The sequence below is a fragment of the Myodes glareolus genome, chromosome 23 (assembly GCF_982192425.1).
Source record: "Myodes glareolus chromosome 23, mMyoGla1.1, whole genome shotgun sequence".
Classification (NCBI taxonomy): domain Eukaryota; kingdom Metazoa; phylum Chordata; class Mammalia; order Rodentia; family Cricetidae; genus Myodes; species Myodes glareolus.
The window spans coordinates 5,215,813-5,240,261 of NC_142048.1; the positions used below are offsets into that span (position 1 = coordinate 5,215,813).

General features: G+C 48.8%; 2 protein-coding genes across 5 annotated transcripts; one reads left to right on the forward strand and one right to left on the reverse strand.

The window, feature by feature from the left end:
- Positions 1-393: 393 nt before the first annotated feature.
- On the reverse strand, positions 394-10,041 carry Cib3 (calcium and integrin binding family member 3). 2 transcript variants are annotated; one of them, XM_048442833.3, is made up of 6 exons: positions 9,891-10,041; positions 9,682-9,716; positions 6,523-6,634; positions 3,462-3,609; positions 1,773-1,968; positions 394-489 (listed from the first exon to the last, which is right to left on the reverse strand). In XM_048442833.3, the coding sequence occupies exons 1-6, from the start codon at positions 9,939-9,941 to the stop codon at positions 468-470; spliced, it is 564 nt and encodes a 187-aa protein (XP_048298790.1). In that variant the 5' UTR covers positions 9,942-10,041; the 3' UTR covers positions 394-467. The 2 variants fall into 2 exon arrangements, with proteins under 2 accessions (XP_048298790.1, XP_048298789.3); XM_048442832.3 differs by lacking the exon at positions 9,682-9,716.
- A 7,951-nt stretch (positions 10,042-17,992) lies between these two features.
- Positions 17,993-23,911, forward strand: Fam32a (family with sequence similarity 32 member A). 3 transcript variants are annotated; one of them, XM_085680382.2, is made up of 5 exons: positions 17,993-18,148; positions 18,227-18,368; positions 21,744-21,797; positions 22,010-22,101; positions 23,619-23,911. In XM_085680382.2, the coding sequence occupies exons 1-4, from the start codon at positions 18,075-18,077 to the stop codon at positions 22,076-22,078; spliced, it is 339 nt and encodes a 112-aa protein (XP_085536508.1). In that variant the 5' UTR covers positions 17,993-18,074; the 3' UTR covers positions 22,079-22,101; positions 23,619-23,911. The 3 variants fall into 3 exon arrangements, with proteins under 3 accessions (XP_085536508.1, XP_087757179.1, XP_048298783.1); XM_087901053.1 differs by lacking the exon at positions 23,619-23,911 and adding an exon at positions 22,285-22,851; XM_048442826.3 differs by lacking the exon at positions 23,619-23,911 and having other exon boundaries at positions 22,010-22,851.
- Positions 23,912-24,449: the final 538 nt, after the last annotated feature.

The following is a 24,449-nucleotide window of genomic DNA, read 5'->3' on the forward strand; positions in this document are numbered from 1 at the left end:
TGAGATGTATAGATACCCTATACAAAAGCCCCAGGACAACCTTGGACTCCTGGAATTCACAAGGCGTGGAGGTGTGAACAGGAGGTGATGGCACACACCTTTAATCCCAGCACTCGGGAGGCAGAGGCAGGCGGATCTCTGTGAGTGCGAGGCCAGCCTGGTCTATAAGAGCTCGTTCCAGGACAGGCTCCAAAGCTACAGAGAAACCTTGTCTCGAGGGCTCAAGCTGACCTCTGAAAAGGAGCTAAGGAGTCGCCTTGGACTTCCTCTGTACATTAACTGTGAAGTTCCTGCTCCTCTAGGCCTTGAGGTCTAGAAATCAGTCTGTTTTATGAATGGAAAAAAGAAACCCAGAGTGGGTGTGGCCACACAGTAAAACGCAAAGACTCCGAGGAAGGTTTGATTCCTGTTTATTCGGAGAGCTCAGAGTGGAGATGGGGAAGGATCTGCTGTGTCCTCCGGTGCTGTCAGATGCGGATGTGGAAGGTGCTGTGTGCAGGAAGCAGAGACATCACTGAGAGTCCCCAATGGACACTGGGGCCCCATTACCCCCTCTTCTAGACCCAGGGGCAAGCAGGGATTCACAGAGATGTGGAAACCCTAGAAATCGCTGACAGTCCCCATGGGACTTAGGCTAGAGGTCAACATCAGGGTCATCGCTCAGAAGGCTTCCATATTATGTTTTTTAAAACATCTGTTTTTTATGTGTGTGAGTATGTATGTGCGTGTGTGTGTGTGTGTGTGTGTGTGTGTGTGTGTGCAGGTGTGTGTGTGGAGTGTGCCTGGGTCTGTGTATATGCAGCATGTTATGTACAGGAGCCTGCAGAGGCCAGAAGAGAGCGTCATGTCCCCTGGATCTGGAGTTACAAACAGTTGTGAGCCACCATGTGGGTGCTGGGAAGAGAACCCAGGTCTCAGTCGGAACAGTAATCACCCTTAATCACTGAGCCCTCCCACCAGCTCCCGAGACCTGTTTTCCATTTGGTTAATTTTGGGTTTTGAAGACCTTGTCTCATTCTGTAGTTTGGCATCATGGAACTCACAACAATCCTCCTGCCTCAGACTTCTGGGTGCTTCAGCTACATATATGTCTGCCACCATGGCCGGATCTCCATGGGGATTTTAAACACCTATCTAGATAAGCAGTCACATCCCAGCTCCTTCCCAAACCGGCTATTGACTCTCTCTGAACCTCAGTTTATTACTCTGACAAACTGAAGTGCTTAGGCTTAAAGTGATGGCACCGGACTTTAATCCCAGCACTTGGGAGGCAGACACAAGTGGATCTCTGTGAGTTCAAGACCCATCTGGTCTACTTAGAGAGTTTCAGGCCAGTCAGGTCTAAATAGTGAGACACTTTCTGAGAAAAAGCAAACCAAGCAAACAAACAGAGGATGGATGTGGCCTTGGGCCATGGAGTCTACCAATTCTGTGTCAGCCATGCCCCCCAAGCCCTGCAGTCGGGGCTCCGTGTCAGCCATGTACCTCCCCAGTCCTGCACTCTGGGCTCCATGTCAGCCATGCCTCCCCAGCCCTGCAGTCGGGGCTCTGACCCTACTCCAGGATGCCAAGGACAGCTGTGTGACAATTCACAGCAAAACTCTGTGGCAGGTGATAGATACACTGCTTCTGTCCACAGATGCCCAAAGCCTCCTGGTTACGGTCCTTGGACAAAGTGGGATAAAGTGGGCTGAAGCCACAGAATCTGGGGACGTTCCCTGAGGCCTCAGATGATGCAGCAGGAATTCTCATCCCTGGGTCTGAACCTGCACCTGAGGAAGTCTGGTGCCCGCAGGATCATGTTTTGGAAGTCCTCCAGGGACAGCCGCCCATCATGGTCGCTGTCTGCTTCATCCAGCACCTTCTCACAGACCAGGGCCACCTCCTCAGCACTCAGCTCCCCACGGGTGAGCCTGGTCACTGTCTGCTCCAGGTCCCACGCGCAGATGTAGTCATCATTGTTGAAGTCTGTGAGGTGAGGCCAACAGTAGGGCTGGGGAGACCAGGCGGCAGGAGGACACCCAGGCACTGAGAGCAATCCCAGCCATTGTGACAACTGTTCCTCTTACTTATACAACACTCATTACATGTCCGGCACCATGGTGACTGATTTTCTCTTACGTAAGCAAGCATTTATTGAGTGCCTTCTGTTTGCCAGCCATTGGGATAACTTTTCATCTATCCATCCATTCAGTGAACTGATTTAGCTCTCACTGTGTGTCAGGCACCATGTCCACTCATTTAAGAAATAGTTACTAGGTACCTGCTGTGTGGCATATGTGTTAATTCTTTTTTTGGCATTCATTCATCTAACAAGTACTAAGTACGAACTGTGTGCCGGGCATCACGATAGCTGCTTTTTACTCATTCGCCGACTTTACTGAACAGCTACTGCTTGCCAGCCACTGTCGTCGTAATTTGTCATTCATCAACTCCCCACACATGCTAAAAGAGTGTGAAAGGGTGTTTTAAGTGTTTAGACCTGCGCCTGCGCATGAGTTCCGCACGTGCTCCTGAAGACCTTCACAGCAGACGTGGCTGGGACAGGGACACCCAGGACATGCCCAGGAGCACGAGTGGATCATCACCTATGGAGTCTGTGAGCTGTTGGGGCCTGGGAGAGTTTTACAGGTTCATTACTGAGCACCTGCTGTTCTTCATTGTCTCTCTTGCCTATTGAGTGCCTGTTATGGGCCAGGCCCTAAGGAAGTGCTGCTAGTCCACACGCCCTCATTCAGAAAACACCAAACACCTATATGCACTCTAAACAGAGACAGATAGGGAGATGGCTCAGGGTGGAGCCCCTGCCTAGAATCCCCCAGTGAGAGACTGGGGGAGTAGCTCAGGGTGGAGCCCCAGCCTAGAATACCCCAGTGAGAGACTGGGGGAGTAGCTCAGGGTGGAGCCCCAGCCTAGAATCCCCCAGTGAGAGGCTGGGGGCATAGCTCAGGGTGGAGCCCCTGCCTAGAATCTCCTAATGGGGGCTGGGGCATGGCTCAGGGTGGAGCCCCAGCCTAGAATCCCCCAGTGAAGGGCTAGGGCGTTGTGGGTCAGGGTGGAGCCCCTGCCTAGAATACCTCAGTGAGGGACTGGAGCCATGGCTCCAGGGGTGGAGACTGCCTACAAACCTCCAGTGAGGTGCTGGGGGTGTGGCTCAGGGGCAGAGCCCCTGCATAAGATCCCCAGTGAGGGACTGGGGGCGTGGCTCAGGGACGGAGCGCCTGCAAAGGATCCCCAGTAAGGGGCTGTAGATGGTGTTCCAAGCAGAGAGCACAGCAAAAGCAAATGCCCTGAGGCTGGAAGCATTTGATAAATTTAAGAAAGGATGAACCTAATGTGGCTGGAATAGTGTACAAGGAGGTCTGGGATAAGGTGGAGGCCAGAGCTGTGTGGGCATTGGAATCCCTGGGGAGATGAGCATTAGATAGCCTGTCTGGTTCCCATCCCAGGGCCCCACGCACCATAAATCTTAAAGGCGTAGTAGGCCTTCAGGTCCCGTGGAGCCATCTCACTCATCACTGAGAACATATCGAGGAAGTTCTCTAAGGTCATGTGACCATCCCCATCTTGAGAGAAGACCTGTGCAATTCTCTGGCGGAAAGGGTTATCCTGGAGACAAGAAGGCAAATATCCGCTCTGCAGGGCTCTCCCAGCCACATGGGTGTCATCCCTGCCCCAATCCCCAGGACCTTGGGGTCTGGAACAGAAAGCCAGGCTCCTACACCTGCGCACCCCAGTTCCAGTTCCACAAGATCCTTGTAATCCAAGGAAGTCAATCAGTACCTGACATTCACTTACAAGCCATAACGGACCAGAAAGGGACACGTGACTCGAACTAACCAATCAGATACTTCCTAAGGTTTCCAGAAGGGGAGTTTTCTAATCTAATTTTAATGTCTGTGTGTGTGTGTGTGTGTGTGTGTGTGTGTGTGTGTGTGTGTGTGTGCATGTGAGTGCAGGTACCCTCTTATATCCCCTCTTGGAGGGAAATATCTTTGTTCCTTTGTTGTTTTTGAGACAGGGGTTCTCTGTGAATCCCTGGCTGTCCTGGAACTGTCTCTGTAGACCAGGCTGGCCTCGAACTCACAAAATCCTGCTACTTCTGGGATCAAAGGCGTGAGCCACCACTGCCCGGCAGAAGGAAACTTCTTAAGATGTGGAAAGGGAAGAGAAATGATAAATGCTCTAGCTCTAGGACCGTGGTTCTCAGCCTTCCCAGTGCTGTGGCCCTTTGACACAGTTCCTCATGTTGTAGTGACTCCCAACCATAAAATTATTTTCATTGCTACTTTATAACTGTAATTTTGATACTGTTATGAATCATAATGTAAATATCTGTGTTTTCCAATGGTCATGGACCCCTGTGAAAGGGTCATTTGACCCCCAAAGGGGTCACAACCCACAGATTGAGAATCTCTGGTCTAAGGGAAGGAGAAACATTTCACCCTGCAGGGTAGTTCATTAAGACCTGAAGCACATGACTCAATGTAGCCTCAGGAAGTCCCTGAAACTGACCAGATTCACTGGCCCCCTTCTTCTCCAAGAGCAGAGATCTCTAAGGACTGCTGAGAGATGCCCTCAGACAAGCAGGGCTGCTTGAAAGAGGCTCAACCATGAAGAGGTTTAGGCCAGCTGAGTCACTTGAAAGGGACTCTCTCAAATCTGCTGAGCTGCCTGCAGGCTGTGAAGAGCACTCCAGGTTCCCAGCTCTGCAAGATGTCACTTGTGCAGGGGTGGGCTTTGGTGATGCAGCTGTCTGTGAGTCATTTCTGCTTCTGTAGGAACCGGGGATGGTTGGAATAAGAACGACCCCCGTAGGCTCATATATTTGAATGTTTGGTCATCAGGGATTGGCACTACTTGAGAAGAACTAGAAGGTGTGACCATGTTGGAGGAAGTGTGTCACAGAAGGCAGGCTTTGAGGTTTCCAAAGCCCAAGCCAGGCCCAGTGGCTCTCCTTCATCCTGCTGCCTGTGGATCCGGATGTAGAAATCTCAACCTCTCCAGCATCATGTCTGCCTGTGTGCCACCTTGTTCCCTGCCATGGTAAAGGACTAAACCTCTAAAACCGCAAGCAAGCTCCAAAAAGAGCTGCCGTGGTAAAGGTGTCCCTTCACAGCAATAGAACAGTGACCAAGACAGAACTCCACGGTTCACCAAGTTGGGCTTTGGTAATACTGTGCCTTGGTCTGCCAACTGGGTGAGTAAATATCTATTCATATTTCCCCAGGATTGGTGACACACCACCTCTGAGTGACACCACAAGACAGTGTCATGGTGTGGGAGAATTGTCTGTATTCTGTCAATCATGTATTTTAATAAAACGCTGATTGGCCAGGCAGGAAGTATAGGTGGGTCAACCAGACAGGAAGTAGAGGCAGGGCGATGAGAACAGGAGAAGGCTAGGAAGGAGGAAGCGCATTCCTCCATTCCTGCCCAGATCACCAAAGAAGCAATATGTGAGCTGCCCAGCTAGAAAAGGTACCAAGCCATATGGCTAACGCAGAGTAGAATTATGGGTTACCATAAGAGGTAAGAATTAGCTAATAAGTAGCCTGACCTAATAGGCCAATCCGTTTTATAATCTTATGGAGTCCTGTGTGTGATTTCTCTTTGGGGCATGCCGGTTGTGGGGTACCAGGTGGAACAGATACCCCAACAAGCAGGCCCATCATGTTACAGTGTCAGATCCCGTGGAACTGGGTTACAGGTGGTTCTCTCCACCCACACACACGTTCTCCCCATCCACACGAGCCCCTCCACATCCATATTCCCAACACACATCATCCCCCCCACACTCCACACACACACTCCACACACACACACACACACACTCCACACACACACACACACTCCACACACACACACACACACACACTCTCCACACACACATATGCCACCACCAGCACACAAACACATCCCCTCTTCCCCACACAAAACACGGATTCCGCACCCATACATACACATACCCATACATTTACTCATACATACATACATTCCCGCATAACCTCCCCGCATCCCCTCCACACACATCCTCACACACATACACATCGCCCCCCACATACACATCCCCCCCACACACACATTCCCTGACATGCACACATTCCTCACCCACACATCCCCTACCACACACATCCCACACACACCCACATATCCCCCCTCCCTGCCTTATCCTTGCACACCCTTAGATGTCTCCTTCCCAACTTTCTGATTTCTTTTTCCTTCCATCATTTGTTTTTTCTTTTCTTTTTCTTTTCTCTCTTTTTTTTCCTTTTTTTAGGTAGCAGCTCACTGCATGGCTGACCTGGAACTTGCTACATAGCTCAGTGCAGCCTCAAACTCAAACAGAGACCTGCTTGCCTCTGCAGGAGATCTGTGTGCCACCACACTCCAGCCTTGTCTCTCTCGTGGCAGCTATGTGTCTTCTGAGCCCCCGTTTTCTTTTCTGTAAAATGGGGTGCCAGCAGCTCCCACCCCACAAGAACACGATGCAGACACCTCTGTCCCCATACCCAGGCATACCTTCAGCTCTGGCATGCTGCCAATCAGCTCGTAGGGAACCTTTACCTCAGGACAAGTAGTATAGTCGAGGGGCACCAACTGGGGAGCCAGGTCCTGGTAGCGATAGAAGAGTCTGGTGTGGAGAGAGAAGCCAGGAAAGGCTGACAAGAGGCAGTAGGGACTTATCCCTCCCCCTACACACTTACCGTTCCTCCACAAGGAAGGACACTGGGTCCCCAGGAGCCGCAGGCCGGAGTCTGACCCTTGAGCACACAGAGTCAGAGATTGGCACCTTTATTGCCCTCCCCACAGACAAGGCTAAGGTGGAGAGAGGAAGCAGAAACAAGGGAAGGAGGAAGGGCTTCCTGGAGGAGGAGGCATTGGTATTGGGCTTGCAAGTAGGAGCAGGAGTTGACTTGGAAGATGGAGCTAGAGGGTGGTACCAATGACTGATTGATCATTCCAGAGCCAATATTTGAAGGTCCTGGCTATAGAACCTATACAATTGCTTATTACATCAGCAGGATCCTGCCTCCACTGACTCCTCCACTCAAGTCTCAGGGTTCCTTCATTCTCTCCACACTAGGAGGCAGGTTTCCCCAAGGGGCAGGGTACAGACAAACAGCTAGTTTTTTGAAACAAAGTCTCCCTATATAGTCTAGGCTATCTCCCGATATAGTCTAGGCTATCTCCCTTTGTAGTCTAGGCTATCTCCCTATATAGTCTAGGCTATCTCCCTATATAGTCTAAGCTTTCTCCCTATATAGTCTAGGCTATTTCCCTATCTAGTCTAGGTTATCTCCCTCTACAGTCTAGGCTATCTCCCTATGTAGTCTAGGCTATATCACACCCCTTCTGCTTCAGCTCTCTAAGGGTGGGAATGGCAGGCTTGTGCTACTACTTCTGGTTGGATTTTTTTAAAAAAGAGAATCTACAAAACACTGGTGATGTCATACCTTCCTTAGGGTGCACAATAAACCTCGAAGAGACCATCCTTAACATCTCTGATGTCCCCAAGTTGCTAAGAACCTTCTCAGAGGGACAAGGATGTCCCTGGGTTTTCTCATGACTACAAACCTGAGAACAGCTGATGAGCCTCAGTCCTAACCCATCCCCTTGTACGGGCTGCTCCGGGGAATGCCCTGAGTGTGTTTATCTCTCCTCTGAAAATATTTTTACAGTTATGTTATGTATTTATTTGTGTATATGTACATATGTGTACATGTTACAGTGCATATATCAAGGTCAGAGGACAACTTATGGGAGTGGATTCTCTCCTACCGTATGAGCCCTGGGGTTTGAACTTGGTTCTCAGGCTTGACAGCAAGTACCTTTTTGCTGAGCCGTATCGAGGACCCACAGAGTTTGTCTTTCTTTGTGGCATCCAGCAAGTCCCTCTCTCCTCCCAGTCATGGTTTTTCTGTTTGACAATGCCAGACTCCCCAGGATTCTGCCTGTCTGCCCTGGAAATGGAAGTTCTCCAGGCCCAAGCCTCTTGATGGCCAACATGACCGTGCCAACTGTCCTCACACAGATAAAGGGCTGATGGGGGAGAGGTGTTGCCTATCAATAATGGATGCTCTGTGTCCACACAAGGGGGGCTCGGCCCTGAGCACCCCAGAGCTGAACCCCAGCCAGCTTGGGTTTCATGGCTCCAAGTCACAGATAATGGTCCAACAGACAGAAGGATGACACAGGAGGTTCATTTGGGCTCAAGCCAGGGACCTGCAGTCACCCAGGAGCCACCCCCGCAGCCAGAATCTCCTTTACGCCACTCACAGCTCAGAGCTGGATCTCAACTCTGCACTGAACTCCCAACCTCAAAATGCCAGTGTGCCTCTGCAAGGCTCCAGCACCTTCCTTGGCTCTCTGCTACCTTTGGATAAAAGGGCAAATTCTTAGTACAAAACTCTGCCAGTATGACAGGATGTGACTTCCCAGCCAGCCATCTCTGACCTGGAGGCAACATCCACGACAAAGCTTTAACCCTGACGGTGCTACAGCTTGGCTCCCTTCACACCACAGAAGATACCGAGCATGATGGAGCACACTTATGATCCCAGCACTCAGGGGGAGAGGCAGGCAGATCTCGGTGAGTTTGAGGCCAGCTTGGTCTATAGAACAAGTTTCAGGACAGTCAGGGCTACACAGAGAAACCATGTTTTGAAATAAAAACAAAAAATGAAAAGAAAAAAAAACCATAAAAAAAAACCAAGGGGAACCAAAATGACGAAATGGATCATCTGGTAAAGACACTTGCTGACTTGCCACCAAGCCTGATGACCTCAGTTTGACCCCTAAGACCCACATGGTGGGAGGAGAACATCTGAGCCATCTGGATTCCATCCCCAGCACCCAAGAGGTAGAAAATAACTAACTCCACAAACTGTCATCTGACTGCTACACATGCATCACGGCACGTGTGTACACACATCTGCACACTCACATCATACTCCCTGAAGGGCCCAGACCCTCACCCAATCCCCCTCCCTGCTTTGACATCCATGACAGGCTACAGAAAAGACCCAGCAAGATGTAGGCCCCTGACTCCGCAGGATGTGCTGAGCCCCAACCTTGCCCTAATTACTGGGAAGAACCTGCCAGGTATCCTCCATGTGGTAGGGTACCAATCAGAAGATGGTGGAATGAAGTACCGCCCCCACCCCCATGTCCTCCAGGTATAGCCACCTTTCCGCAGCTAACCAATCAGCTCAGGGCAGGTTCCCCCAGCCCAGAGGTGTGCCAATCCTGAGACCGTTACTCTGCAACTAGAAGACCTCCTCCTTGCTCTAACCCCAATATATACCCTGCCCCATTGCAGCTTGGGGGGGGGGGCTCTCCTAGTCCACCCACTGTGTCGGATGGACAGAGGACTCGAATTAACTCATAATTAAAAAGACTCTGCTTTTGCATCGGATCTGGTGTCTTGGTGGTTTGAGGTGGTCCATACTCTGGGCACAACACTCCCTACAATAATATCAAAAAAAAAAAACCCAAAAAAAAAAAAAACCACACACAACCTGCAACCAGCTACAATGGCACACACCTGTGATTCCGGGACTTGAGAGGTAAATTTGAGGCTAGCCTGAGCTCCTCAAACAAAACAGAACAACCAAAAGATTTCACAAAGGCCCGGCAGTGACTAGAAGGTTGTTTGGGGATGTCACCTCCCCCACTGACCTCATGATCTCCTTCCTCGTGAAGAAAGTACAGTCCTGTGGAAGAGAAATTGGCTTGGCCCAGTCCTGCCTCTGGGTTGTGTCTCCATGTACCCCTCCAGTAACTCCGAACCCACACAGATGTCACAAAGGAGGCTCTGTGGAGACTCTTGGCTACCTGGAACCCAGACCAAGCTGCGCCAGCTGGCAGGACCCGCCACCCACACCCACCTGGTATTCCTCCAGCTGCTCGTGAGTGAACACAGTCTGCTTGCTGCCCATGCTGGGGACCACAGTCTTGAATCCACTGGAACTGAAATTACAGGTGGCTCCTCAGGGGCACCCAGGCACATAGTGTCTGAGCAGATGTCCCTGCCCTGGCTGTCACCCGCCCACCCATCCAGTCACCCCAACCTTAGTGAAGCTCAAGTTACAGTCTGGCTCTCTGGGCAACCATTTGAATGTGTCCCCAGGTGAGCAATGAGGTCTGTGGGAGGTCACAGAGGAGCCAGGCTCATCTCCATCTGGTGAGACTGGTGGCCCAGGACACCTTCAGGGGAACGCCAAACACACACCCCAGCTCAAACCCCAGCTTTCCCCCTGTAGCTGTGTGGCCCTGGATAACTGTCTCACTTCTCTGAACCTGTTTGTGAAATGGAAATTACATTAGCTTCTATATCATAGGATCAGTCTAAAGATGACAGACATTATGCTGGGTGTGGCTGAGACAGGAATGTCCTGAGTTTAAGGTCAGCTTGAAGCAGCATAGTTAGACCTTATGAGAAGGAGAGGGAGAGAGAGAGAGAGAGAGAGAGAGAGAGAGGGAGAGAGAGAGAGAGGAAGAAAAAGAGTAAGAGGAGGAGGATCCAGGCCATGGTGGCGCACACCTTTAATCCCAACACTTGGGAGGCGATTTCTGTGAATTCAAGGCCAGCCTGGTCTACAGAGCAAGTTCCAGGATAGCCAGGGTCACACAGAGAAACCCTGTCTCAAAGGAAAAAAAAAAAGGAGGAGGAAGAGGCTGGAGGGAGGGAAGGAGAGAGGGAGGGAAGTAAACTAGGGAGATGGCTCAGCCAATAAAGGTCTTTCTGTGCACATAAGTAACCTTACTGGTGAGGTGTGGGCGGGGTGAGAGTCTGGGGTGGAAGGAGACAGGACAATCCCTGGGCTCATGGGCCAGCCAACCTGGCCAATCAGTGAGCACTGTGTTTAGTGAGACCCCGGCTCAGAAAGGATGGTGAGTAATAGAGGAAGATACCAGGTCGTACACAAACACTACACAAGGAAACAGGAGAGCAAGGGACGATTGATTGACTGCTGGTCAAGAGGCAGTTGTAGGCCCCAGGAATGCAGGGACAGGTGCAGCTAGATGAAGCATGAGATGAGCATTACAGCCCTTGCAGTAAGTGCTGAGTTAGATGAAGAGAGAGATCCAAAGTCTAAAGCTGAAAAACTGCTGTGCTGGTTTGTTGTCAGTTTGATACGAGCCAGAGTGATCTGGGAAGAGGGAACAGCAACCAAGAAAATGCTGCCATATGCTTTTGACCCGATTTGCAATGCCAGGCACGAGTCCCCCTAATGCAGCACAGCACAGATGCCCAGCAGGTCAGCAGTGCAGCTCAGGAAAACGATCGGTGCCCGCCCCCCCCCCCCACCCTCCAGTCTGGAATGGTGAGAACTGGCTAGCCAGAGAGTCTGACTCTTCAGCACGAGGGTCTAATGTTCTAGTTCTGCTGGGGATAATCAACAAGTCATTTCTAAGAGGCTGTTTGGGTGCGTTTTATACTGAAACTGGGGGATATGGTAAAAGGTAAAAGGTTAAATAGTTCATTTTTCTTTCCTTCCTTGGAGATTACAAAGTAGCACGTTTCCAGCTGTGGTCCACACTCATAGCTCATCTTGGGTGGTCGTCCCCATGGCCCCACCCCTGATCCACCGGGGCAGGCTGTCAGACGCAATCTTTGTCACGCTCGGGTACAGGGAAGAAGCTGGACGCTATGCCTCTAGTTGTGGTCACTCCTTTCTACACAGCCTGCTTCAAATATGTGCAAATATGCTGAATGGTTCTTGCTCCTTTCTTCCTCCCAGCAACCCCTCCTCTCCTCCTCTTTCCTCCTATTCCACCCCCTCTTCCTCTTGTCTCCTGTCAGGGACCAGCCCTGACAAAAACCATTTCTCATCACAGTAGCCACAAATAAAATAAGATATCTTGAAGTAACTCTTAACTAAACAAATGAAAAAACCTGTATGACAAGAATTTTAAATCTTTGAAGAAAGAAACTGAAGACACCAAAAAAAAAAAATGGAAAGATCTCCTATTCTCTTGGGAAGGTAGAACCAACATAGCAAAAATGACAGTCTTATCAAAAACAATCTACAGATTCAGTGCAAATGCCCATTAAAATTACAGCAAAATTCTTTACAGACCTCGAAAGAACAAATTTAACTTCATATGGAGAAACAAAAACTCAGGATAGCCTAAACAACTCTGTACAATAAAGGAACTTCTAAGGGCATCACAATCTCTGAAAGGGTTTGCTGAGGGAAGATTCTCATTCTGAGCACGGGTACAACCTTATCCGATGGGGTGTGTCCAGGTGGGAGGAAAGGGAGACAGAAACCCAAGAGCACAGCCTTCCCCCTCTCTCCCTGGCCGATGTGGAGTGAGGAGTTCTGCCATACACCTCTGTTATGGATACTGTCAAACCACAGAAGCAATGGAGCCGGTGATCATGGACACCACCAAAACTGCAGCTTCAGGACAGTTAGGAATAAAAATAAGCAGGTTAAATATGCTTTCTTTTTTCCACTGCACATTTTTTGGCTTCTTTGTCAAAAATCTGCTATTTGTAGGTGTGTGGATTGATATCAGTTCCTTTCGTCCCCATGTCTGTTTTTATGCCAATATCAAGCTGTTTTCAGTACTGTGCCCTATTCATTCCCTCGCCCTACTTCTGAAAACTGCTTTACATATATGCTTTAAATGACCTGACCGTTCTCACAAAACACTTCTGTCAATGCCGCACACAGCCCACTTCCTCATCTGTGGTTCCTGCCTTCACTTGCTGGAACCCTGTGAGATGCAGGGCCTTTCTGAGCCTGAGGGCACAACTCAGACCAAATCAACTTCTTTTAAGGGTCTAGAGATGGAAGCTCCTTAGAGGTTTATCATGGTGTGTGTGTGTGTGTGTGTGTGTGTGTGTGTGTGTGTGTGTGTTTGCAAGCGCCCATGGAGGCCAGAAAGCAGGTGCTGGATCCCCTGGAGCTGTGTTATAGGTGATTGTTATAGGAACATGGTGTTATAGGCCATCATGTGGGTGTTAGGAACAGAATTAACTGCTGAACCCTCTCTCTAGCCCAACACATGGAAATAAAAGAAAAAGAAGGTTGGGGGAGCGGAGACTTGAAATCACCTAGGCAGAAAATAGAAGAGTGTTACGGAGAGAAGCTAAACACACATAGTTGTAGACAGGAGGAGTAGGCTAGAGAGCTCTGTGGTACAGGGTGACTGTAACTGATAACAACAATGGCTAGCTTTTGTTCTGTTTTTGAGACATAGTCTCACTATGTAGACCAGGCTGGCTCTAGATTCACAGGGGTATCTATATGCCGCTACATTCAAGGTGCTGGAATTAAAAGCATGCACCACCACACACACGGATTGTTTATTATTTTGGTTTTTGTTTTTCTGAGACAGGGTCTCCTTTGTATTGCTTTATGGCCCGGAGCTTGCTGTGCAGACCAGACTGGTACACTTGCTTTGATTCTCCCGCCTCCTACTGCTCCTCTGAGTACTTGGATTGCAGGCCTTAATGACCACCCCTGGCTAGTTCTGACATTTTTTAATTTTATATTATTGGATCTATTTTACTTTTTAAAATGTGCTGTGTTTTCTCTGTGTCTGTGTGTGTGCCACATATGTGCCTATGGATGGTTGTGAGGCATCACGTGGGTGCTGGGAACTGAACCCTGGGCCTCTGCAAGAACAGAAAGTGCTCTTAACTGCTGAGCCACCTCGCCAGCCCCTAGCCTTAAACTGTTTAAAAGAGATTTTAAATGTTCTCAGCACACACACACTGTATGGGGATGGAGAGATGGCTTAGCAGTACCTGGGTTCCATTCCTAGCACCAACATGGCAGCTCAATAAGCATCTGTGACTTATTCAGGAGATCCAATGCCCTCTTCTGGCCTCCCTGAACACTGGGCATCTATAGGCAGAGTTTTCCTATCCTGACCACCTGCTCTCAAATAACCAACATGAAGACTTACTGTTACTTATAAATGCTTGGCCAATAGCTTAGGCTTATTACTAACTAGCTTTTACAACTTAACCCATTTCTATTAATTTATGTGCTGCCCTAAGACTTGTGGTTTTTACCTTTGTCTCATTTTGTGTGTCTGACTCATTCTTCAAGTAGCTGATGACTTCTCTGCCTCCACCCTTCTTCATTCCAACATTCTGGCTGTGTCTGGCTGTCTCGCCCAATCACTTCCTGCAGATATTGGCCAATCAGCTTTTTATTAACAATGAGAGCAATGCATATTTACAGTGTACAAAATAATTATTCCACAGCAGGCATACACATGCTGCACTTATATATATGCAAGCAAAACACTCGAACGTAGCATGTGTTTTTATATATATCCCAGAAAACACACAAGGACACTCTTAAAGCTGAAAAGAAAGTCTTTGTTATGAGCCAGAGTCTGAATGGTAAATTTGACCAAATTACACAGCCCCAAGATCTTTGTCTTCTGTTTGTTTTGGTTTTGGTTTTTTTCAGGACAGGCTTTCTCTGTGTGTCCCTGGTTGTCCTAGAACTAGTTCTGTAGAACAGGATGGCCTTAAACTCAAAGTAAACTCTGCCTGCCTCTGTCTCCTGAGTGATGGGATTAAAAGCATAGTACCACCACAACCCAGCCAGATCATTTTCTTTTATGCATAAAATACACCCTGGCTGATACACTTCAGTTAGCGAGAACAGCAAGAAGCACTTTTACAGAAGTGAAAAAGCACTTAGTACGTGTAGGGACTTTCCTGGATCCTCAACTATGGACTCGGGTTTTGATGGGTTAGGTCTTTGTCTTTCTTCCTATTTTGGCAGGTGTTAGGGGCCTCTGTGCTGTAAGGTCAGAAGAATGCTTTCAACATGGTGTCAGTTGTGCTAAGGGCTGGGGTCCTATTGCATATATATTGTATTAGTCAGGGTACAGAACCGATAGAATGAATATATAAAGAGGATTATTAAAGTGGGTCACAGGCTGTGGTCCAGCTATTCCAACAATGGCTGTCTGACAATGGAAAGTCCAATAATCCAGTAGTTGGTCAGTGCATGAGGCTGGATGTCTTAGCTGGTCTTCAGTCTACACCAGAATCCTAAAGAAATAGACTCTAATGCCAGTGAAGGAATGGGCTTGCAGCAAGCGGGTAAGCAGACAGAGCTCTTGAAGGGACGCTAGCCAGTTTGACCATGGCAAACATGGCTCTGGCAGACCTTGCCCTCCCCCATTCCCTCTGCCTTGCTTAAAAACTGTTAGATTACATTCCTAAAGCTAGCCACAAAGATCTATTCCTTTAGCCACTTCCTCCTCCTGAGTCTGACTACCAAGGTCCAGCTATCAAAGTATTGAAATCCAGCAATCAGAAGTCCCCTTTGGCTACCGTAATTAATATGTCCAATTAAAATTAAACACCTCATCTTAACATGAGTTTTTTAATTTTATAAACTGCCACTTGCCTATTGTCCCTCCGAGACAAATACCCTTCACCCTTTCCCTTGTCCCCCATCTCCTTTTCCACCACATCCTAGCCCATTCTATCACAGACCTCCCCTTTTGCTCTTCTGAAAAATTACATCTGCGTGAGCAGTGGTGGTGCGCGCATTTAATACCAGCACTTGAGGCAGAGGCAGGCGGATCTCTGTGAGTTTGAGGTCAGCCTGGTCTACAGAGTGAGTTCCAGGACAATGAAGGTTGCTAAACATAAAAGCCCAGTCTCAAAAAAAAATACATCTGCAAGGTTATTTGCTGCTATTTCTGCCTGAGTCAGAAAGCAACCACTTTAACTTTTCTTCCCTGCTTAATAAAGAATATCTCTGTGAAAATGTGTGTTTGGATGTGGTGTGTGCCTAATCAGGGGTCCAGGAGGAAGTCCCTGCTGTGCAGGGGTCCCCTTCAGCATGTCCTTCTTCTACTTACTTGTATATAGGCTGTCAGCAGAAGGTGTGGCCCAGATTAATGATCTGGTTTAAAGGTGGATCTTCCCACTTTAAATGATTTGATTAAGAGAATAATTCCTCACAGGTGTGCCCAGTTGGGTTTTAGTTAATTCTAGATGGAATCAAGTTGATGACCAAAAAACTGTCGCTCAGTACTAAGGCAGGAAGACGCAGGAGAGTCACAAGCTTCAGGCCAGACCCTGTCCCGAGCAGCAGCAGAGGGTCCGCTCCCTGGATACACGGCGGAAAGAGCAAACCCACATTGCCCTCTCACTCCACTTGCTCACCACAGCACACAAATAAATGTAATCTCTGAAACACTGCCAAAGAAAACAGAAGTCCCAGCACATTTATGATCCCAGTAGCTGAGAAGTAAGATTGTTAGGTGTGGCGGTGCATACCCTTAGTCCCAGTGCTTGGGAGGCAGAGGCAGGTGTTTCTCCCTGAATTCAAAGTCAGCCTGCTCTACAGAGTGAGTTCAAGGACAGCCAAGGCTACACAGTGAGACCCTGTCTCCGAATAAAAAACAGTTTGTCTTCTGCTACATAGCAAGTTCGAGGCCACCATGACCTCCATAAAACCCCATCACCAACAAAACAAGCCACGGTGGTGGCACACGCTTGAAGTCCCAGTTCTCTGAATGCTGAGGCAGAGAGGTCTACACAGCAAACCTGAGGTTAATCAGACTCACTTAGCATGGCCCTTCTGCCCTCAAACCCACACAAAAACAGGAGCTTTGGACCTGAGCTTTGGCTCAGCAGGCAAAGGCGCTGGTCTACACATCTGGTCACATCCTGTGACTCCTGGGAACCCTAAGGTTGGAAGAAGAGACACGTCTCCTGCAAGGTGTCATCTGACTTCCACATGTGTGCTCTGGCCCGTGTGCACACACACTCACATACACAGCTAAATTATTTTAATGTAATTTTTTAAAGATATATTTATTTATTACATATACATGTTCTGCTTGCATGTATACTTGCAGGCCAGAAGAGGGCACCAGATCTCATTACAGATGGTTGTGAGCCACTATGTGGTTGCTGGGAATTGAACTCAGGACTTCTGGAACAGCAGTCAGTGCTTTTAACCTCTGAGTCATCTCTCCAGCCCTTTAATGTAATTTTTAAGAGTTAACCTTTCTTCTATTTATTTATTTAGAGACAAGGTCTCTTTACATAGTCCTGGCTGTCCTGGACGACACTATGTAAACCAGGCTGACCTTGAATTCAGAGATCCTCCTGCTTCTGTCTCTGGAGTGCTGGGTGTTGTGCCCAGATCACGACCCCCAGAGAGAGAACACCAGAGAGGCCCAGACTGTAATAAGCAAGGTTTAATCAGCATAATACAAACATGTTTGGAACTCATCTCCATTCCCATTACAACAAGGTAGAGAGGAGTTGTATCTCCTCTGTGGGGTAAGCTTTTAAAGGCATAACTACAAAGAGAATCTTTGAAGATGCTTTGGCATGGGTACAAGGACTTTTGCTCCCTCACATTCTGTTAAGTAAGCTTTTTCCTTGTTTTTAGAGCAAGGCCACTGTTCTTGAGTTAGGACATCTTTATCAGCCTGTACCAGGTGGCTGGCTGGGCTGAGCTAAGTGACCTTGTGCTCAGAATATCCTGGGTGGGAAAGGGGAAGGCCATTATCTTCCTGGGAAAACATTCGGCTAGGAAATTTCTTCTTGCCCCTTTGAGAATAATGGGTGAGGGTCTCACACTGGGTAAATGTAATTTCCTTTTTATTTGTTTGTTTGTTTTGTTTTGTGTTTTTGAGGTAGGGTTTCTCTATTGCTTGGAGCTTGTCCTGGAACTCACTCTGGAGACCAGGTTGGCCTCAAACTCACAAAGATCTGCCTGCCTCTGCTTCCCGAGTGCTGGATGAAAGGCTTGCACTACAATCACCCGGCTTTAAATGGAATTTCTTAATTTGAAAAAAAATACAGTAATTAAGACTTCAAATTCCACAAAGCTAAAGTCAATGCCCACAAAGCCGGAAGTCGACCCTCAAACACAATGCTGGGCTTTAGGCAAGGTGTGAGCGGGTGTGAGACCGGAAGTATGCCAGAGCCGTAAGGCCTGAATACGCTTACGTCTCGCCGACTCGACCAATCAGAAGAAAGCGAGGCGGCGTCGGGCGGAAATACCTGTTTACAAACAGGAAGTGTGCGGGGGCTTCGCGAGCGGCGGGCGAGCCCCATGGAGGCGTACGAGCAGGTCCAGAAGGGCCCCCTGAAGCTGAAAGGCGTCGCGGAGCTCGGCGTGACGAAGCGGTGAGGCCGGGGAGCCCGCGGTCTGTCCCCGAGGGCCGACCCCCGGCTCAGGCCACTTACCGGCCCCTTCTCCCCCAGGAAGAAGAAGAAAAAGGACAAAGACAAGGCCAAGCTGCTGGAGGCTATGGGGACGAGTAAGAAGAGCGAGGAGGAGAAGAGGCGCTGCCTGGACAAGCGCACGCCGGCGCAGGCGGCTTTCGAAAAGATGCAGGAGAAACGGGTGAGGCGGGCGGCCCCCGGAGTCGCCGTGTAGCCCAGGCCTTCCCCAACTTCCCGTGGAGCCCAGGCCTTCCCCAACTCCCAGTGGAGCCCAGGCCTTCCCCCATCTCTCCCTGTAGCCTGGGCTTGTTGCCCTGCCTAACTTAGCCTTCCTGTGTACCAGGATGACAGGCAAATGTCACCACTTTACGTCTGCTCTTAACCACGTTCATTGCTCTTAGGATACCACAAAGTCTGCTTCCGTAACAACTTGCTTTCTAGCTTCAAATGGGCTTTGTAGTTGTTTGGAGGTGGGGAGGTGGCCTTGAACTCCTGCCTCAGCTGGTTCCTGAAAGGAGTGCTGTAGCCCACGAGGCCACACTAGTTATTTTGGGTGTTTCTGCTTTATTTTGTTTTTGAGGCACCATTTGTCTGTGTAGCCCAGGCTGGCCTCAAACTCATCCTTTAGACGAGGATGACTTCAGACGTGTGATCTTCCTGCTTGTTGGGATGACAGCACCCAACACCCTGTCTTCTTTAAACATTAGAAATCGTGAGGGAGAGGAGAGGCCAGTAAGACAGGCTCAGCCTGCTAGGCTTAGATGGAAAAGAAGCCTAGGTGTGTGGCTCCTGTTTTGCCATGTAGGATTCCCCGGGACCCAGTGCATGGCTCAGCCCAGCCATACCCTGCCAGGTCTGTGGTTCTTCTCTGAAGACAGTCCCTCTCTCCTCAGATGAGGCTCTGAAGGTGTTTGGACTCCCCCTGTAGCACAGAGTGAGAAGAGACCAGGGCCACTGGTACACTTACTTCTACCGAGAAAGAGATGGTTTTCTCCCATGTATCAGGCTGAGACTGAGCATCACCAGCCTGGAGTCCTGTGCACTGGCTCTGAGCAAAATACACACATCACTCGGGTCTAATTTCCATGTGCATGGGGGCTGGCAGGGCAGGCCTGGGGCTGGCACTGTCTGCCGATTCTTAGAGGAATAGCTTATTTCCATCCACTTAGAAAATGGCTGAAGTCACTCTTGCGGGGCAGTGGTGAGAACTGAGGGTGAGCAGCTGGTGCAACCAAGGGTGATGGTGATAACGATGGTTGGCCTGGGGAGGAAGGAAGGATGGCTAGTTAGATCCTCTGTGGGGACGAAGGCAGTGGTGGGATGGGGAATGGAAAGCATCTTGGAGCCAGGAGTGGTGGACGTTGTGAGTTCCAGGCCAGTCTAGGCTGCAGGATGAGACCCTTTGTTCAAAAAGCAAAAGCAGTGACTCTTTGGAGGATATGTGTGCACTCCTCTCAGATACATCTACCTCAGACATCATTAATCAATCACCACATTCTTTGTAATAAAATCCAGTTATACCACCACATTTTTTTAAGACTTATTTATTGTTACCAGTGTACTAGAGTACAATAGTATATTTGTGGAGGTCGGAGGACAACTTGTGGGAAGCAGTTCACTCTTTCTTTGTGTGGGTCCCAGAATCAAACTCAGGTTGTCCGGTTTGGCGGCCAGCAACTTTACCCACTGAGCCATCTCACCAGCCACGATCTGCTTCTTATTCTTCAGCCCGAGACTGTGTATTCAGAACTGGGTCCTCATTCAGTATTTTGGCCTGAGGACAAGAAGTAGGGGATAGGAGCAGGACAGACGCCGCACAGACAGACACGGGTGAGATGGGGTAGGAGGGATGCTGAACAGGTCTAGAAGAGTCTCTAAGCCATGAAGAAGGAACAAAAAAGGACGGGCTGGGTGGTGATGCCCACACCTTTAATCACAGCACTCTGGAGGCAGAAGCAGATGAAGCTCAATGAGATCGAGGCCAGCCTGATCTACAGAGCAAGTTTCAGGACAGCCAGGGCTACACAGAGAAACCTTGTCTCAAAAAACCAAAATAAACAAAAAAACAGAAGAGGACTGGCCCTCAGGGCAAGGAGCTTGTATTCAAATTGTAGCCTGTTCTGTTTGCAGGGAAGAGAGGTGACTGTGATGAGAGGTGAGGTGAGGGCAGGACGTGGACCTAGGCGATGGCAATTTAGACAATTTAGAGTAGTTGGTTCTCCCTCCCACCATGTAGGTCCCAGGGATTGAACTCAAGGCGCCTTTGCTGTCTAAGCCATTTTTTGGCCCTTGTCCTCATGTTTGAAATGGGATCCTCTGATCCCTGCTTCAGGCTTCCCAGTATACCTACCACACCCAGAATAGGTCTTTCTTTTCTGTTTTTGAAAATAACCTGAAGTATTTGGACTTCTGGGGTGCAGTGTTATAATGTGATACCCATGTGCTGGGCAAACCCAGGAAGGCATCGTCTCCATCTAGTGAAGGGCTTTGATTATGTATTGACTCCTCCAGCTGACCCACAGTTTCTGAGATGTGTGGTAATCCACAAGTTGTGGTCACTCCACTGTGCCGTGAGACTTAGCACACCCTGCCCCTTTGCTGTCTGGCTAGCCCCATCCTCTCTCTCTCCTAGCCAGTAGTGTTCTCTGATCTAGCCTGTACTTGAGTGGAGTCACTGTGTAGCATCTACAACTGAATGGTGACATGGGCTGGCTGGCGATGGTCTTGTGGCCTCCTGAGCTCCCTAACTGACATCTTAACACAAGCTAGGATCGTAGAAGGAGAGTCTCGGGGAAGGACTGTCTTGATTTGCACTGGGATGGGAAGACCTGCCATCCTTGCCCATCATGCACAGCACCAATCTCTGGTGTGAGACTTTTGTATTTATGTGTACAGTGTTTTGCTTGTCTGTATGTATGTGGTGTCATGCTGCCAGAGGAGACTGAAAAGGGTGTAGGATTCCTGAATCTGGACTTGGAGAAAATTGCGAGTCGCCGTGTTGATGCTGACTCTGAAAGAGAGCGGGTGCTCTTCACCACTGAACCGCAGCTCTTTGCACCAGGGTTTGAGTTTTGAACTGTAAGAGCAGAGAAAACTGAGCATGAAGCTTGCTCCTATCCATTTCTCTATGCGCTTGCCTGACTTGTGGCCCTAAGACTGCCTTCCCTTCCCCCCCATGGTGGCCTGTGACCTGAAATAGCAAGCCAAATAACTTTGTCCCCCAAGTTTACTTTTTTGCCTGGGTATTTTGTTTTGGTAACAGGAATGAAAAGTAGGACACTGAACATTCATTTGGGTCCTGTCCCCTCAGCTCCTCCTCCCTAGGCCCTCTCGCTCCATGTTCTCTGCTTCTTCATTTCCTTCCTTCCAAACCAGGGTTTCACCATGGCCCAAGGCAAAACAAAGCCAGTGTCAAACTTCTGGCAGGATCTGCCCATAATGGATGCTGGGATTGCAGGGAGACTAAACAGAGGCTCCCTCCTGAGTGAGGTGGCAGGAGAGAGACAGCTATAGACTGTGTTGGGCATGGGGACTCATCCGTCTCTTCTCTCTCCAGCAAATGGAAAGAATCCTGAAGAAGGCGTCCAAAACCCATAAGCAAAGAGTGGAGGTGAGCCCTGCACCTGTGGGGAGCCTGAGCCATGGGGGAGCCCAGAACCCAGGGCAGTGCAGCTTGGATTGTTGAAGCATACCCTCAGGCATGGTGCCTCCCTAGGCTCATTTGGGGTGATTTGAGACCTGTGGTGGAGTGTGTGAGACGGGCTGGGCACAGATGGGGGCACTGCCTACCTGGTTCACGCTGATGTGACCTCTCTTTCACAGGACTTCAACCGACACCTGGACACACTCACCGAGCACTATGACATTCCTAAAGTCAGCTGGACCAAGTAACTTGCCCCTGGTGCAAAAGACAGGTCAGGTTGGCTGTTTTGCTCACCTCAGTGTTTTCTAGAATGCCCTACACCTGCCTGGTACATGTGCTGAAACCAGACTTTCTGAAACTTGATTAAAGTCAGGCTGTCCTTTCACTGGGTATACCCTTTTCCATTTGGACTGCAACATTGTGCTTTGACAGGCTCGGGTCTTTTCTGGGTTAGGTCCATGGAAGGAGGGTACCCTTCCCACCCTGATTGTGGCATCTGTCTTCATCTGCACCATAATGCCAGGACAGGAAGCTCCTACCTGTGGCCCACCACACAAGGTCCCGCAGTGCTGCTGCTTTTGGGCCACCTGGACATCAGACCACACAGCCTACATTGAGCAACAGCCACCTGAAGCAAGGATGGGACACAGGTCACCAGCACATACCCTGCCCCTCAATCCACCTGGTGGCTGCCATTGCAGACATTGCTAATCAATCCAGTTTTCAATGATGGCACCTGGGGCTCCAAGCATATGGCACATGTCATAAGCCTGCTTGGCATTCCTGGCTTAAGGATACCAAATACAAGACAATGCCAGGGCAAAGTGCCAGCAGACCTGGTGTGGTGGGAGGGCCCTGGTGCAGATTCTGTAGAGCTTTGTCATCTGAGAGTCTAGGTGAACCTCTTGGAGAACCTGTGCACACACTGTTGAGAGAAGCAACTTCTGTTACCATGGATACTGAAAGGCTACCAGGAATCCCTGGAGCTGGCATGTAGAATAAAGCAAGTGTCAGTCATGAAGTGGAGTCAGTGTGTCTGTGCATGCTGTTCACCACGGGGACACCTTTCCATTCTGCCCTGAGAAGAAGGCACAGCACAAAACTGCTCATGGGGGAAATGAGATGCTTCTGTTTTTTAATGATGTGTGTGTTATGTGTTGTATATGCACATGTGTAGAGAACAGCTTGAAGGATTGTCTTTCCTTCTACCTTGTGGATCCTGGGGGGATTGGATCTACCTCAGGTTGTGAGACTTAGCTGTAGGTGCCTTTACCCACTGATAAATCATGTAACTCTCATAGTCCAGTTGACACATTTATTCTACCTGTGTTCCTGCCTGAGGGAGATGCATATAGGGTGTACGTGCCTTGTCTCAAGGGTCTAGGACCATTTTGGATTTGGAATTTTTCTGGATTTGAGCAACACTAATTTTGTGATATGTAATGAGATATTACAGTGATTGTCACAGGTTTGCATACATTTCATTTGTTTTATTTGTACCTATGCATATAGCCTGAGGTCATTTTATATGAATTTTTCTGCCTTTGAACATAGTATACAAAATATACAATCTTGAAGAATTTTGTGCATGAGACAATTTAGTGGTGTGAGATTTAATTATTTGGGTTTTTTGTTGTTTTGATGTATGTGGGGTGTTGAGATTGGGTCTCACTGTGCATGCAACCTTGATTGGCCTAAAATACTCTAGATCAGGCTGTTAGATTCCCCTGCTTCTACCTCTGGAGTGGTAGGATTGACGGTGTGCATCACCACGCTTGCTTTACCTAGGTTCTATAGCCCAGGCTGCAAACCTGCAGCCTACCAGGAGTTTGGCAAGATGGCTCAGCAGATAAAGGCTCTTGCCACCAAGCCTGAAGACCTGTTTTGAGTCCCAGGATCCACAATGGTAGGAGGAAAGAACTGACTTCCATGCGTGTTCTGAATTCCACGTGCTCACACACAATAAATGTTTAAAAAATAAAGAAGGGAGGGAGTAATAAGGAAATGGGCTAGAATGATCAAAATAAAAATATGAAATTGACAAAGGATATATTAAAAAAAATTTGGTTTTGGTTTTTTGAGACAGTTTTTCTGTGTAACTTTGGAGCCTGTCCTGTAACTCGTTCTGTAGACCAGGCTGGCCTCGGACTCACAGAGATCCTTATCTTCTGCCTCCCAAGTGCTGGGATAAAAGGCATGTGCCACCACCAGCACATAAATTTTTAAAAAATTTAAACTTTGTCTTACTGTATGTAACTCTGACTGGTCTGGGACACAGAGATCTGCCTGCCTTGGCCTTCCAAGTGCTGGGATTGAAGGTACATGCTACCATGCCTCACTAAAACATTACTTAAAAAACAACTTATTTAAAATTGTGTGTCCATGTTCCGTTGTGTGTAGAGTGCAGGTGTTCACAGAGGCATCAGATCACCTGGAACTGGAGTTCCAGACATTATGTGAGTGTTGGGAACAGAGAGGTCTTGTTGGTTAAGAGTGAGTTCTTCTCCAGTCGTGAAATTAACTTTTTGAAACCTGAGGGGGGTCCTGCAAGTAAAGACTGCTGCCGAAATTGATGACCCGAGTGTGATCTCTGGGACCCACGTGCTGAAAGGAGAGAAC

Excerpts from the sequence above, each read along its gene's own strand:
- Cib3 (XM_048442832.3), bottom strand. The coding sequence starts at position 10,012 with ATGTGCCTGGGTGCCCCTGAGGAGCCACCTGTAATTTCAGTTCCAGTG. Across the intron at positions 3,610-6,522 it reads GCAGCATGCCAGAGCTGAAG|GATAACCCTTTCCGCCAGAG; the intron begins GTATGCCTGGGT and ends TCTTGTCTCCAG. Across the intron at positions 1,969-3,461 it reads CTACGCCTTTAAGATTTATG|ACTTCAACAATGATGACTAC; the intron begins GTGCGTGGGGCC and ends CTCACCTCACAG.
- Fam32a (XM_085680382.2), top strand. The coding sequence starts at position 18,075 with ATGGAGGCGTACGAGCAGGTCCAGAAGGGCCCCCTGAAGCTGAAAGGC. Across the intron at positions 18,149-18,226 it reads GAGCTCGGCGTGACGAAGCG|GAAGAAGAAGAAAAAGGACA; the intron begins GTGAGGCCGGGG and ends CTTCTCCCCCAG. Across the intron at positions 18,369-21,743 it reads AAAAGATGCAGGAGAAACGG|CAAATGGAAAGAATCCTGAA; the intron begins GTGAGGCGGGCG and ends TTCTCTCTCCAG.